A 15,952-nucleotide genomic window follows, 5' to 3' on the forward strand; every position below is an offset into this window, starting at 1 on the left:
CTCCTGCCATCTACTCACTGAAGATTGGTATTGCCTCCTAACTCAGCTGGCTTCCCCAGTCCCTTCCTCCTCAAAACAAAGCAGCTCTTTACCTCAAGTGTGGCAGAAAGGATCACCTTGCCAGCTGGCCTCCCACCGGGAGGGGAACTGCACCGATTACTCTCACCTCTGAAGACCTTTCAGTTTAACCCAGATACGCATCTGAAGGTGTGTTAACTTCTCACACCCAATTCCCTGGCCTGTCAGTTTCTTGGATGAACGAGAAGTTTGGAAATGTCAAAAAGTTTTAATTTGGGGTCAGTTTGTTTCCAAATTGCATCTGACTATGTTACTGTATGTCATCTTTCTACAAGCACTGGACTTTAACAGGAGTGCATATGCCATGACTACAGCTAGCCACAGGCATCCTGTGATGCCGCATGGCTGCGTAATTCTATTAGCCACAGTGCACCACGGTAGCATAAATTCAAGGAGGAAGTATGAGCTTCACTGGATAAGGTGAAGGAACTGCAAGGTTATGGACCTTGACTGTTAACATGATTCTAACAAACATTGCCACTTGGGAAAACCAGACAGAAAGCAAAGTGGGTATTGTGGGTTTTACTTTTTTCCCTTGCAAAATATTGGCAAAATGGAAATTCACAAGAAAAATCACTATGTGGAAACCCACATTTTAATCTTAAAATCATTCGTAAGGAGAATTTATATCTAACTTCAGCTTGGAGATGCGCCTCATAGCCATGCCTTGCAGTCTCCACTTACAACCATGTTTAGTTTGCTGCTGCTTCTGAGAGTGCAGGATGGCTCCCAGCCCCCCAAACACTCTTGTGGTTTGATTTTTTTGTTTTGTCATCTCTCTGCTCAAGGCTCCCCAACTCCAGTGAGCTTTGGAGTAGGGCTTCTGTTAGTAGTCCTCCAAGATGGCCTTTTCATCCCTCAAAACTTGCCATGGGCAACTTTGTCCACTTCAAGTATCTTCTCTATAGAGACAACTCATTCCTTAGTCTCTTTCTTCCAGACAGACCTCTTCCCTTCTACCTGTATTTTAACAACTTGTGTAGAAGACAAATCACTTTCTTATCCTGAGCTGCAGCATTGCCTCTGTGTTAGGCAGTATGAAGGGCGTCCTTTTTCTGTTTCTGGCTTTTCTCTTCTCTCCACACTTACACAACAATGTAACTGCCTGGAAATCAGCAGCATTTCTGTTTTGATCAAATCATTCACCCAGTCACTAAGACTAGTTCATGCTGGATTGAGCACACATAAAGGAGATTCACTGTCTGAGCTGCTTTCTGGGGGGCTGGATGGCACCAAGTAACCTGTGATGCCTTCCATCCCTCTTGCAGTGAAACAGGGCCTTCAGTTTCTCAGACTGTTTGCCTACAGATTCTTTTCAGGGATTCCTGTTGCAAGGACATGCATACTGAATGCTTGAGGAGTGAACACTCATTAATCTCTACAGGATCATGAGCTCTGTTTTTTTTTAACTTCTGTGATTAAGAGTAACACTGTGTCCCAGTGAACTTGGCCTGTTAGGTACTTCTGTAACAGCACCCAATATTTTTCCTTTATTCTACTGCGCCATTTCCACACTAGCAGGATACTGGCACAGGAATCACTGCACACACACACAAAAAAGACAGAAAAATTTATGTTGTGAGCTGACTTGTCTGTCAGGAAAGATCTTAACATGCTTAGTTGTTCCTGTCAGATGGCAATAATAAATCTACTTGCCTCAGATTTATTCACTCAGAATACTGTCAAGCAATTCTATCACATGATGCTGTTTATTTCAATGTTTGGATGGTTTCTGGTAGAGGTGTTAAAACCATATAGCATCCATTTCTCCTGCTGCAGAATTAGTCCTCAACCAAGAAACTGAAGTTGTTTCATTCTGCATTGTCTGAAGGACTCACTCAGGTGAGCACCAGACAATAGCTAAAGCAGCTGCTTTTGGATGAGTGTTCTTTAACCAGTGAGGGCTGAGTGAATTCCTCCCCCGCTCCATGCTGGCCTCCCTGTGTCTTACCTTCCCTCTCTCTCCTGCACTCTTATACATTCCCCCAGAGGCAAGGGTGCCGGTGACTGGAAACGTGAAAAGTCACCTGATAGGATGCTGCCCTACTCCCTTCTCTGCACAGCATAAGCTCTCCTCGCCTGGTGATAGTGGAAGCAACTCTGCAAGGCTTTCCTCTGCTGAGCAGACTGCAGAGTTTGCTGCAAATGCAAAACTGAAATCCATCTTTGTACCGCCTACTTACCGTCCAGGGGGCTTATATGTCTTCTTGCCTTCTGTTCTTTCCGTAAACCTCTCTTCTCAAAAGGAAGCTCTATTCTGCTGCTAGCAATGCATTCTGAGAGGTGGCTATGTTGGTGTTACCCTGCTTTCTGTGTGTGGGCATTTGTGTTCACATCCTTGATTAAAGGTAGGCTCTCTTTGATACTAGTCTCTTAAAATATTTTCTAGTCACTGTCTCTGCTTCTGTTTTCCTTGAATGAATTCAATGTAAAGCTTCTACCAGCTACTTCTAACCTGAAATCTGTAACATTTCAACAGTATTTTAAGAGAGCTAAACCAATACTAGTGTTCACATATAAACCTCTTCATTTTGGTTTGATAACTAATTGAGGAACTGTTTCTAGCAAAGAATGAAAATGAAAAGGAGTTCTAGTAATTTTATTTGGTGCTTGAATTTTGCAATTGCTTAAATAATGCAGGCTAAAGTGTGCACATTCAGTACTCACACCTTCAAAAGTGAGAACTTGATGTATTTTTGTTCACTGTTGTTTGTGATCTATAGTTAAATACGCTGGAGTGATTCCATGCACAGGTCTCACTGAGGTTCAGCAGGATTTTTGCTTTTAAGACACTATGTCTTTTTTTAAAGTCTCACTTCTGCTGATGACCAAGACATGTATGAATTACAGTGCTTGTGTTAGTTAAGCATTGTCTTAAAGCAGCACCAATGGGATAAGAATCTCTAACTCAAATATAAAAATGAAAGGCCTAAATACTTTTCTGTTTCTGTTACTTTAAAGCATGTCTCTGTTAAGAAGCCAGCAGGAAAATTTTAAATGAAACGTGAGTTTAGACTCACCAGCTTTAGTTATGAGACTTTGGTAAGAAACTTGTGTTCCCACAGTAGGGTACTTCTAGTCACAGTGTGATGGATGTTGCTGAGGAAATCTGAAAAGGAAATTGCAATTTCTTCTTTGAATGGCACAATACATGATATACAAACATCTAAACTTTACAGACATTCATGTATATTCTCTGGATGGTGCTAAAAGGATGAAACAAAACATCAAGTCATGGAAGTTTTACTAGAATTTTCTTTCCATACATGTAAGTCACCAGTAACCAACATTTCAGCTTTTAATTGTGATAATCCTCTGAATCTGAGCATACTTTGTATCACCTTAGAGGCAGAAATGTCTTTTTTCTTTTTTTTTCTTTTTTTTTTTTTTTTTTCCAAAAATGGGGGAAGGGTGGCCTAAGCATGAAAACAATGCAGTGTACTGAGACTAAGCATCTCCCTGTAGGACACCTGTGCAACCACAGGCCCTTATGTTCACTGAAGGAAATGTCAGTTGCAAGTTTATGTCCTATGCTGTGCCAGAGACCATGCTGCCTGACACAAACCCCTTCTATGCTTAATATTTGCAGTCATAAAGGCTTAGCATGATTGCTTTCCTGACATGTTCTAGTGCAGTCTGGGACTAACACAAAAACTTAATGACTGTGTATCTGAAAAACTAATTTTTCCTCAGTTGTATCAGTAATATCTTTGGCATCATCCTATAGCTTTGATAACACAGCTGTGCTCAATATGAGGAGCAAGTTCTAAATCTTTGTGTCATTAATTATTTTGAATTTAAGTGCTGAATTATAGTAGTGCATTGAAATAGCAAAGTTATTCAAGAAAATTATTTTTCTAAGCTGATGTCACCAGAGTCCACATGATTTAATCTTTCCTTTTGAAATCAAAGTCTGTAGCCTTTAGCACTGCGAAAATAACAATTTCAGGTTTGGGCTGTATGTAACAGATTAAGAGCATTCTTCTTGACTCTGCAGTGAGGCAGCTCAGTGTCTGTCATATACCTTATTCCCTTTAAGACTGGTCTGTCCTGCATTGACTGGTAGTTACAGCTATGATCTGCTTGTTCCCAAAGAACAGCTCTGTATTACAAAGATGCATGCTATTCTATAAGAAATTGCAATATTTCCACTTTCTTTTTCCTCACAGAACTTACTAAATTAACTTCCTTCAGAGCAAAAATTGTGCTATCTAAAGAGCTGAAATGGCAAATGTGAGGATAAAATGTAGTCATAGTTTTTGAGAATAGGAGGCATCATTATAATGACCTAATCAGAGTCCCTGACATAGATTTTGATCCAGCAGTTGCAGCCTCAGGCTTTTATTTTCTGAGTAAGTAGCTATGCTTTTCATAAACTCTGTTTTACCATAAAACTCCCAAAGATGAAATCCACCACATTTCTTTTTCTACTTCACACCACCTTACTCTAATTTGGTCTGATATCAGGGTGGGCCAAATGGAGGCCCATAAGCTAGATCCAGCTTAGGAGACGCTTCCATTCAGGCCATTACCTTACACTTTGAGGGGACAGGGAGTGGTGGGCAATGTCCTGCGGGAGAATGCTTTCAGCTGACAGCATACTGGCAGCCCTCTTTTCTCTGTGCTCATTACACGGTCACAAGCACAGGATCCAGAAATATAGCATGGACTCGTATGTTATCCAGCACCTTCTCTCCCTCTTCCTTACCTCTGACATTGCTGTTCTTTACCAACACAGATACCACAGCCTGTGAATCAGAGGAACGTTTATTTCATAAACTCTTCTCCCAGTACAACCAGTTCATCAGGCCGGTGGAAAATGTGTCTGATCCTGTCAGAGTGTATTTTGAAGTGGCCATTACCCAGCTTACAAATGTGGTAAGACTTGTTACACAATACTGCTGAGATTTGGGGATGGTTGCGAACACACGCAAGTTGCTAAAGCAGCAGATGTAATTGTGATGGTTGCACCTACAACTCTCATAGCTGACATCATTGTCATGTGTGCATATGTGTACACGCTGAGACCTCTGCTGTTCTTTCTGTCGGCTCAGTTGCTCAAATGAGCAGTTCGAACTACACGGACTCATTTGCTTACACTGTAGCATCAAATCCCTCCACTCCAGGCAGCAGCCTTTGGCACCCAAAGCAGCAGCACCACATGTTCGAGTCCACTCTCTGCAAGGCTAGCCCACTCCAGAGACACCTGGTTGTGTCCATGTTGGGTAGTGTGGCCTAGTTGTCCTGTGGGCCAGCGTCACTTCCCAGTGGTCCCAAGAGAGAAAATCTCTTTTTTTGCATGCTTTTTCAGTCTGTCTGTTTCAAAACAACGTAAGAGGCGTGCAGCCTGCAGAGTGGTGTTTTAAAGTGTGGGGCTGGGAATGAATGTTGTGTGTTCTGGAGTGCACTGTATACAAGGGTGTGTCTGAGGTGGCAGACCTGCTGGGCAGGGCCGAGGGACTGTGGAAGAAGCAAAACCTGACCTTAACCCTTGCTGAACTCTGCTCTGTGAAGCAAATTATCCACAGAACAGAGGCTGAGTTTTGATTCTGAGGTGCCTGTCCATAATGAAGTGACAGGCAAACAGTGAGGAGCAATATTCAACAGCAGCCAGGGAGCTAAGTTATCTGAGAGTGTAAATGAAAGCATTGTAAGTCCTCATGGTGAAGGCAGTTGTCATCTTTTAGAGTTCCTTTGTCAAAGTATTTTGTTTCCATGTTACAGGTAGCTTGGCAGGTTTCAGCAGTTCTGTCTCACATCGCAGCCCCTGGCTCCGAGTGCTGTCTTTGGAGAAAAAAAGGAACATCATAAGAAAATCAGTTGAATTTTCTCAAGAAAGAGTCATGATTTTTACAAGAACCTAGATAGTTTAACCTGTAGACAGGAACCCTACAGGCCCTTCAAAATGATCTTCATGCTTTATCTTCAGTACGAAATGTTCAAAATTCACCTGCAATGTTTTCTACCTTTGGCTTGTAAATATCTTTATTTTTTTTGAGTCCACATGCTTAAAAACTGAGAACCACCCGAAGCAATATTCTTGCAGATATTTTCATTGTGAATGTCAGCTTGCATTCATAAACATATGTAATATGAGTCTTTCTGAATACTTTTAGGCTGAAGGCTCATTAGAACAGGATCCATCTTTTATTTTTGTGTCTCTTGCAGCACCTTCCTGATTCATCACTGGTTGGCAATAGCAACAATTGACTGTAAAAAGAAGGTCTCAGTACAACAGTGATGTAGTTTAGTTCTGGTTGAGTGCATCTGCTCTACAGGTTTGCACAGAAATGCAAGAACACTGCGGTACAGATGCCATTTTCCTTGAATCTTGACGAGTACCGTACTGTGTAAACAGAGCTTTTTAAACACTGAACCCAACAAAACATATAGCCACCAGCAGAACCTTATTCCTCTGGTACTGGTCAGAGCAATTTTAAGTTTTGTGTTCTCCCTGTACTCAGGCCCTTGGCAAAACAGTGCAACTCTTTGTATGTCTGATATTTGTGGGGCATAATTTTCCAGTAGAGCTTTAAAAACTTTTCAGTAGATCTCCACATGACTGTGCACAATATGTAAGCCCCCTGAAAACAGCCAGAAGAAATCTGGTATCAGTTAATGTGGAATTCTAGTTTCCATTTTTATTGAAGAAGTTTGTGGCCATCTCAGGATACTGTAACTGACTTATGGAGTGAAGATGTGCATGCCTGTGTTTCTTTCTAGGATGAAGTCAATCAGATTATGGAAACAAATTTGTGGCTAAGACATGTAAGTGTCTGCATTGCATTTCTCATCCATTTTGCATTGATATGATGAAATGTGTGTTACCTTGTAAGCTACATCTATAGAATAAGTGCTTGTTTTGTAACAAGGATATTAAAGGTATGAATAAGGATAAGCTCCATTAACCAAAGCCACATCTGAAAAAGTCATTTCTTTATTCTTATTTCCAAGAAGTTACATCTCCCATCTTTCCTGTGCGGTATACTGTCCTCCAACTTCATGATCATTGGTTTATCTGGCAAATCTAGCTGGATGTGCCCATTAAAGAGTGATTAAATATGCAGCTCTGCAGTCCTAGGTCATCTCCATACTGAAGATTCCAACCAAAACATTTCTTAAAAAAAGGAGCATGCCTCCATTTTTCCTGATGGTTTTAGCATTTATACATAGACAAAGATCCTTAGAGGACCTAAACTGCTGAGAAAAACAAACCAACTTCCACCAAAACCAGTTTCCTTAAGACACTGATTGTGGTCCACACAAAGCTTTCTATAAAAGATACTGTACTTATGATCAGGATCTTCAGGGTAGGCTGCGAGAGCATGGAGCATGGCCCTATGATAGGGCACTAGACAGCAATGCAAGAGAGCTGCTGGGCATCCCTCACTGCCCCTGACTTGGTAATTCACTACTCCTGTGGAACCAATAATGTCCCCTGGCAGCAGCTGCCTGTTAGTTTGCGTATGTACCTCCTTTCTCATTAGGATGCTGCTCTCCTTTGATGCTGGCCTCCTTTAACCTGCAGGGTGCACTCTCATGGCAGCAGCAGCAAGGCTTGTGTTTCCTCTCTGCAGTGGGGAGGTAACCTTGCACAACTAAGGGTCTATACTGATGTAGCAAGACAGAGAAGAGATCTCAGCATGTCAGCAATGGATAAAAATTGGCATCCTATCCCCTCACAGAGGAGGGAGTAGCAAATCAATGTGACCAATACTCATATATGTCTGGTGTTTCTCCAAGACTTGTCTTTCGGATCATTGTCCCCTTCTACACGTGCTATACTTTCAGTCTTTATCATAGCCTGTCATTTTACAGGAAGATCTGAGAAGCAGATATTCGCTGATAATACAAGGTTTTAAAATCCTTGTCCATTCTTCTTTCAGATTTGGAATGACTACAAATTGCGATGGGATCCCGGAGAATATGATGGCATTGAATTTGTTCGGGTACCAGCGGATAAAATTTGGAAACCAGATATTGTGTTGTATAATAAGTATGAGGAACACTTTTCTGTTTTACCCTTTCTCTCAAAAGTGTCTTCTTGCAGTGTCCATGAAAGACATTTTACTTTCATTCTAATTTTCTTTTCTTTGCCTTATTTGTCTTTCTAGTGCTGTGGGAGATTTTCAAGTTGAAGGCAAGACCAAAGCCCTCCTTCACTATGATGGAATGATTACCTGGACCCCACCAGCTATCTTTAAAAGCTCCTGTCCTATGGATATTACCTTTTTCCCATTTGATCATCAGAACTGTTCACTGAAATTTGGCTCATGGACCTATGACAAAGCCAAAATTGATCTTCTGATCATTGGATCCAAAGTAGATATGAATGACTTTTGGGAAAACAGTGAATGGGAAATAGTTGATGCTTCTGGCTACAAACATGACATCAAATATAACTGCTGTGAAGAGATCTACACAGACATAACATATTCCTTTTATATTCGAAGGTTGCCAATGTTTTACACCATAAATCTGATCATTCCCTGTCTCTTCATCTCATTCCTGACTGTGTTAGTTTTTTACTTGCCATCTGACTGTGGTGAGAAAGTGACTCTTTGCATCTCTGTGCTCCTTTCTTTGACTGTATTTTTACTGGTGATCACAGAAACAATCCCATCCACCTCCTTAGTAATTCCCCTCGTAGGTGAATATTTACTCTTCACTATGATATTTGTGACTCTGTCAATTGTCATCACGGTGTTTGTCCTGAATATACATTACAGGACTCCAACCACACACACAATGCCCAAATGGGTAAAAACCGTCTTTCTTAGCCTGCTCCCCAAAGTCCTGTTGATGCAGAGGCCACTAGAACAGCAGAAAAAAAACATCTCCAGAAAAAACAAGAAAGGATCGGCCAATATGCCAGGCAAGTCAAAGCACAGCAAACACGAAGATACCAAATTACACAAAGAGCAGCGATGCAGCCACTGTGATAAGGTAACTGAACTCACTAGCACCAAAAGAAGACAACTGAGCCATCAGTCACTGAAATGGATGGCAGAGCACATGGAGTACTCCCCAGAAGTGAAGGATGTCATTAGCAGCGTTCAGTTCATTGCAGAGAACATGAGGTCTCAAAATGAAACCAAAGAGGTAAGAGAGATAACCACCCAGCTGCCCATGGTGCCACACTTCCAGCAAGTGAAAACATGGTCTAGGAGGGCAGCCCACAGAAACTGGAGTTGTTGGGTCTAGAGAAGCAAATTTTGAGACCTGTGAACGGGTCAAACTTTCTTACAGAAAGGGAGAAGATAAATCATCCATTGGGGATGGAATAAGAAAAGTGATCTCCTCTGTTCTCCTTCTATCCCCAGTGGATCATTTAAGCAGCAAGACAGTTTTAGATTAGACATGAGGCTCACCCTTCAAAGGAAAAGAAGAGGAGCATCAGCTTGTTGCGGCCATGAGGAATGAACTTTGACCAGCAACGGTTCAGGCAAAGTTGATCCTGCCATAGGGCAGGGGATAGACTAGACGGGACCTTTCAAGGTCTCTTCCAACCCTACTTCTGTAGATCCTCAGAAGCAACCCTCTTCCACTGCTCACCAACTGCTCAGCCCTGGTAAGCAGTGACATTTCAATACTAAGCATGCTATTTACCAAGCAGGGTGCTTTTCTGTGTTAGTAATGGAACAAGCCAATTTGGGAACTGCTTTTTAAAGAACAGGGCTTGTCTAGCAGCGCAGTAGTTGATCGGGAGAAGAACTGTTCTCAGCCAGTGATAAATCTGGTAAAGATATTCCTTTCAGAATGCTGTTGTCTGTACTTTGTTTCAGTCTGGTGTGTTCTGATTTTTTTACAGTGATTTGACTAATTGTGGCTTCAGCAATACAGTATTTTCAGCCATGACAAACATATGTTGAAATAAAGGTTGAGTTTTGGAGGAAGACAGCTGAATGAAAACAGACAACAGATGAATAAAGACAGATTTTTAAAAAGGAGAGAGAGGAATTTAAAAATGAGACTTGGCATTTGAACTAATGGATTTGCTTGTGTGAGGTTGTAAGTCTTTCATCCTAACTGGAATTCCTGTCATAGAAAATGAGACACACTGGAATTTAGACAATGTTTTGCTTGACCACAGTATTTTAGCCCAGCTCTTACTGCCACATCAGCTGCATGAAACATATCCATGTACTGTATTCAGCTGTTTTCTCTGATGCACTCCAAAAAAGAAGAGGCTTGCATGAAGCAGTCCGAATAACACGCCACCTTGATTATACAGCTCATGATTAAGTCTTCCGTTGCCAGTTTTGCTGATTTGCATTTTGCAAATCTCTCCTGCCACATGAAATTGTATTCTTAGTCTGGTGTGTGTGTCAGCAGCTCTGTATCTGACCTTTCAAAACATACTAGGGATGGGAAGCAGGATTTTTCATTTGAGAAAAATCCTCTCTTTGGGGAAGAAAGGTGTTTTTTTCTCAGGCAAGCACTGAGGAAATGATTCTGCAGACTGCTTCTGCTTCAGCCAGACATACAAAGCCATATGGGTGATATCATGCACTAGTCCTGTATAAATAAAAGCCCTTTAAAAATTGTGGCAACATTTACAGCAGCTGGAGTTCTTGCTGCATTTTCTTTCACAAGAAGTACAGCAGCAGCCTCTTGGAGGAAAACATCAAGAAATTGGGGAAACAAGTGGAAGATCCCTCAGCAGAGAGCTCTTAACCAGCCACTAGTTTTATATGAGTGAGTGTTGTTCTGATGCAGTGGTCCTTGTATGTAGGCACAGTTTAAAGGACAGCAACTTCATTGAATGTGGTTCTAAGGTATATCTCTCAGACATACAAAATCCACTCTGGCCTGCTTAGCACATGACACTGCAGCTGTCCAGTTTGCTGAAATCAGTGGGGCTTGATTGGAGTGACAGTGTGGCAAATCAGGCCGGAATAGCAAACTGTCTCTTGTGTGGGCTGTCAGGATAAATCCTCTGACAGGGTCTAGTGATGTGCAGCTATGGTGATTCTGCCTGCTGTTAAACCACCCCACTCTGCACCCATCATGTGAGCAGGTCCTATTTGTTAATGTCAGCGTTACAGCCATAGCTTGCCAACAGACTTGAATATGTGTCCAGAGAAGGGCAACCAAGTTGGTGAGGGGCCTTGAGCACAAGTCTTATGAGGAGCGGCTGAGGGATCTGGGGTTGTTCAGTCTAGAAAAGAGGAGGCTGAGTGGAGACCTTATCGCTCTCTACAACTACCTGAAAGGAGGTTGTAGTGAGGTGGGTGTTGGTCTCTTCTGTCAGGTGTCTGGAGATAGGACAAGAGGAAATGGCCTCAAGTTGAGGCAAGGGAGATTTAGGTTAGATATTAGGAAAAATTTTTTTACTGAGAGGGTTGTCAAACATTGGAATGGGCTGCCCAGGGAAGTGGTTGAGTCACCATCCCTGGAGGTATTCAAAAAGCGAGTGGACAGGGTACTCCAGGGCATGGTTTAGGAGGCATGGTTAATGGTTGGACTTGATGATCTTGAAGGTCTTTTCCAACCGAAATGATTCTATGATTCTATGATTCTATGATTTAGAAGAATTCAGCAGACCAGAACAGTGTTGAATGTTCTCAGCCAAAAGTGGTAAAACTATTAGAAAATCAGCCCTCTCTAAAGACACTTGAAAAATGCAGCAACTATAAGCATGACAAGCAACATTCTTGACTGCAAGTATGTTCTTCCTCACATTCAAAAGTACAAGGGACATTTCTACTGCATAATGTCAACTCGCAATTGCATTTTACATTACATGTAGTTTATCCTTTTCATTTTTTTTCTCTTGCAGGTGGAAGATGATTGGAAATACATAGCTATGGTGATAGACAGAGTATTTCTCTGGGTATTTATAATCCTTTGTGTGTTTGGGACTGCAGGGCTCTTTGTCCAGCCACTACTAGCAGATACATAACTTGAGCCACTCCTTTTTATCCACTTTTGTTCTTGTTTCATTTTTGGCTCGGAGCTGTCCCCTATATTTCTCTCCTCTTACATAACCCCTCTGCTCATCACCTCCTCAGCACCCAGCCACAGAGGAAAGGAGAAGGAGAGGGAAGGGTCTGCTGGGAAGGCAAACAATCCAAAACAGAATGAGAAGAGGACTGAAAAATGGGAGATGAGCATGTGGTCTTTCTATGGTGGAATGCCTGGGATTTTTAGAGTGCCTGCCTGTCTTTTCCTCAGTGAGATCAGCAATAACAATCGCACTGAGGATCACAGGACCAGATTGAAGTTACTGAGCTTTTTCCTTGGTTTCAGTACAGGGTGCTATTAGGACAGTTCAGGCACTTCTGAGTGCATTGCCCAAAGAGGACTCTACCTGGCTTAATTTTTCTCTCCTGATCATAACTGTTCCTCAGCTTTAAGTTAATTTACATTTCCTCTCTATTTCTCTCCTTGTACAACAACTAGTCTTTGGTATGGCACTTAGACGAGGTACCACAGTCCTACTGACTGGATCAGTGTTCCTTATTGTGTTCTTGTGTCAGAGCAGACCATAATCAAAACAAAAGTACAATCAAACCAATCCCTCGGCCCTGTAACATTTTCAATACAATCTCAAATAAGCAGTCCCCATCTTCTGCAGTATATGTACACAAAGGAGGGTCCCAGATCAACAAAGCACATGTTTACATTTATGTTTGAAGTCAGACAGGTCTTAACTACTTAATCATAGTTGAAGACAAACCAACTTAGTATTTTGCACTGCATGTAGCCTTGCTGACATCATCTGAGGCATCCTAGAGTCACCAAAGAGGAAAAACCTGGATGCACTATGGAAGACCAGAAAAGACCTGAACTATCTGTGGTTACCGTGTAAGGCATCCACATTTGAAATCTACATGCTGCTAAGACCTTTAAAAACTAGTTCATCTGCCACTTAACTTTGCATGTGACCAAAGTCCCCTCTACTTCCTGATACTGAATACCAACATCTTGGTGAGCTCCAGTAGGATTTCCAAGCCACATTTTTCTCATCAGGTTACCAGTGGTCCCAGTCCACACGTTCTACTCTGAAAACTCTTGCTTGCTCAGGCTCAGACATAAGCCTAACAGGGAAGGGTTTGTCCCTGAGTAACTACTCATCACAGACAAAATTGGCTTGACAGCATTGGATTGATCTAAGTTTTCCTGTGTTTTTAAAACTCAAGACCAGCTTGGATTACACACATCACCACAGCAGGAGAAGGCTGGCTATCATGAAGCCTATGCAAAGCTGGGCACCTTGGTCCAAACAGCTCTGCAGCAATTTTCTATTTGCTGGCTCATCATGGGTCAGTGCTGTGTGTTCAAACCTGTAATTGTGGGGACACTTCCCTTTGGGGCTGAGGTTGTTGCTATGTAACCAGGTTCCCAATCCTAGTGTGCTTAATCCTGAAACACTTTGTAGATGTGCACCTGATGTGGTCTCTATACTATGATGTGGACAGTTTACCCTCAGGTCCCTTGCCTGTTTAGATTCCTTTTGGTTTTGTGCTGAAGGGTTCTTCTCTAAAAGGCACCATTCCAATTAGAGCCAACGGCTTCAAGAGTAAAAAGCCCTTCTGTCTTATAGGAGGCTCTAAATTTAACTGTACAGTGTCAGTGCAGTGTTTTCAGTGTCTGCCGTGTACCAGTGTCTGCTTTGAACATCACCAGTCCTTGGAAAGTATGACTCTGATTCTAAAGTCCCTGACTAGCCTTTTACTCTCTTTTGATGCTCCATAATAAAGAGAATAAGACTGAATAAATATATGTGTCAGAGATAAGGGTGGAATGACAAGAATATAACTGTCTTAATCCAGTAGTTGAAATATGTAAAAAGTCATGATTTTCTAGAAGAAAACCGTATTTTCTGTAATTCCCCTGAATTTTGCATAATTATGTAGCGACTGACAGACAGATGTATGAACAAGCATGGTTTGTTTTGTCAGCCTGTCAATTAAATGCCACTCCTGGGATATACTTTCTTGAAGAATTTGTATTTTTTTAAAAACTCCCTGCTATACAACATAGTAGAGAAGCTACTAAAATTACATTTGTTATGCTGGCTCTTTAATCAGAAAGGAGGCGAGGGGAAAGAAAGGGAGGAGAGCTGCATTCTGAGCCTGAAACCTTCATTTCTACAGGAAAGACATCTGACCACCAGCATTCACTGTTGCAGTCTGTGACCATACAAACAATGAAATATTGTGGCTGAAGGTGTACTACATTGGTGTCTTAGGCATGACACATACTACCCTGCAGCCAGTAAGCTGACTTCAGCAAAATCCCTGGCTTTTTGTCAAAGCATTCACAATTGTACAGCTCCTCTTCTCCAGTTAGGAGGCCTCCGTGCCCCAGCACCAGCTCCATGTCTTTGTCATTTTGTTGCGGATGGAGTGATGCACTTCACTCGTAAGAAAGAAGTAGCAATATGTTTATTGATATAAAAAGGTGATTTAACCAAGTTTGATAGTAAATGCAACAGTGGTTTAGCAAGATTTGATGGCAAGCTTCACTTGGTATTTACTGCATAGAGGCCAAGGTCAGACAAAACTGTCAGGGAAACCCTCCCGTTGAGTCATGAGGTTCAGAAAGGACCCCCTTGCATTCTAAAATCCTTCTCAGAGGGGAGTTTAAGTGTGGCTGGATCCAGACTTGGTCAACAGCTTATGTCTAAAGGATTATACATGCACAATCACTCCTTTACATCACTTAGCTAAGATTTCAAAGTTTAGCATGCTATTAAACACTTACTGAGAATCTGTTGTGGCAAGGAATCTCTCAACCTCGAGGAGTAACCTTGAGAGGCATCCATACTCAAGGGGAGATCCTGGCATGCAGCCTGCTGCTGTGCAGGAGAGCTCAGTGGGCCCTGGGCTGTCCACTATTTATGGAGTAAGATAATTGACTCATAGTCATATTTGCATACCAACTACAGATGTTAGCTTCTTCCAAATTTGGCTTGAGTCCGACATTGACCAGCATGTGGTTAGGTGGGCGCATTGCTCAAGTTGATAGGCTATTGTGTTGTTACCTGTCTCCCCTGAATCCAGTTTGAGCCAGATGCAGCCATCATGGCCAGATGCATCTACTACAACCACCGCTGGTGGTTATCACTTGACCAGGAAATACAGGTCAGGTTGGGGCAGGGGGGAGCACACCGCTGCACATTTACCATACTACACATCTGTCTGTCATGCCTCTGGACCTCAAACACAGGGTTTGGACAGTTTAGTTCATCAGCCTGGTATCCTAGGAAAGTAAGATTTACGAAGTCATGTTCTGTCTCTCTTTGAGTGTGCTATTTCCCCTTCCTTCCCCCCACCCAGTAACTTTTGGATCCTTCTTTTGCCATTTTCAGCTGTGTTTGGCACATTCAAGACTGGGAGCCTTGCGTACTCCTGTCAGCTTTGTGAAGGTAGTTGGCTGATTAGAGACAGTGGAGGTGCGGGACACAACAAGCATCTCACCTTGGAGAAAGCTTCAATAGGGGCCCACATCTGAGCACATATGGAAGAACCCACACGAAAGTGACATTTTTGCTTGCCCCAATTCTTGTCGGGGGACCTTCTAACTGAAATACCAAGAAAAGTTTCAACGAGAGCTGGTGCCATCCCAGGCGCTGAGTTGGGTCACACAACACACACAGCCACAGGAAAAGTAACCATATTCATTGCAGGGCACACAAGAGTGGTGTGTCTATTCTCACCCCATCACCTCCAAAGCCACATCAGCAACACCCCGTACTATAATTCCCAGTGATAAGTGTAGCGCTGGCAGCAAGAAATCTCCTTTACTTGAGAGTGATGACATCTATGAATTAATTTTAAAAGCACAGAAGCAATTTGACAGCTCAACCAGCTCATCACATTCTCTTCCCAAGGGAGACCTTCTTTGCACTTCCCCCCCTACTAAC

The 15,952-nt window shown here is 42.3% G+C and overlaps 1 protein-coding gene across 2 annotated transcripts; it reads left to right on the plus strand.

The window, feature by feature from the left end:
• The first annotated feature begins 2,083 nt into the window (after positions 1 to 2,083).
• Positions 2,084 to 14,016, plus strand: CHRNA6 (cholinergic receptor nicotinic alpha 6 subunit). 2 transcript variants are annotated; one of them, XM_052778532.1, is made up of 6 exons: positions 2,084 to 2,426; positions 4,817 to 4,956; positions 6,802 to 6,846; positions 7,965 to 8,074; positions 8,193 to 9,180; positions 11,861 to 14,016. In XM_052778532.1, the coding sequence occupies exons 1-6, from the start codon at positions 2,348 to 2,350 to the stop codon at positions 11,981 to 11,983; spliced, it is 1,485 nt and encodes a 494-aa protein (XP_052634492.1). In that variant the 5' UTR covers positions 2,084 to 2,347; the 3' UTR covers positions 11,984 to 14,016. The 2 variants fall into 2 exon arrangements, with proteins under 2 accessions (XP_052634492.1, XP_052634493.1); XM_052778533.1 differs by lacking the exon at positions 6,802 to 6,846.
• The last annotated feature ends 1,936 nt before the right edge of the window (positions 14,017 to 15,952 follow it).

The sequence above is a fragment of the Harpia harpyja genome, chromosome Z (genome assembly GCF_026419915.1).
Source record: "Harpia harpyja isolate bHarHar1 chromosome Z, bHarHar1 primary haplotype, whole genome shotgun sequence".
Taxonomy (NCBI): Eukaryota; Metazoa; Chordata; class Aves; order Accipitriformes; family Accipitridae; genus Harpia; species Harpia harpyja.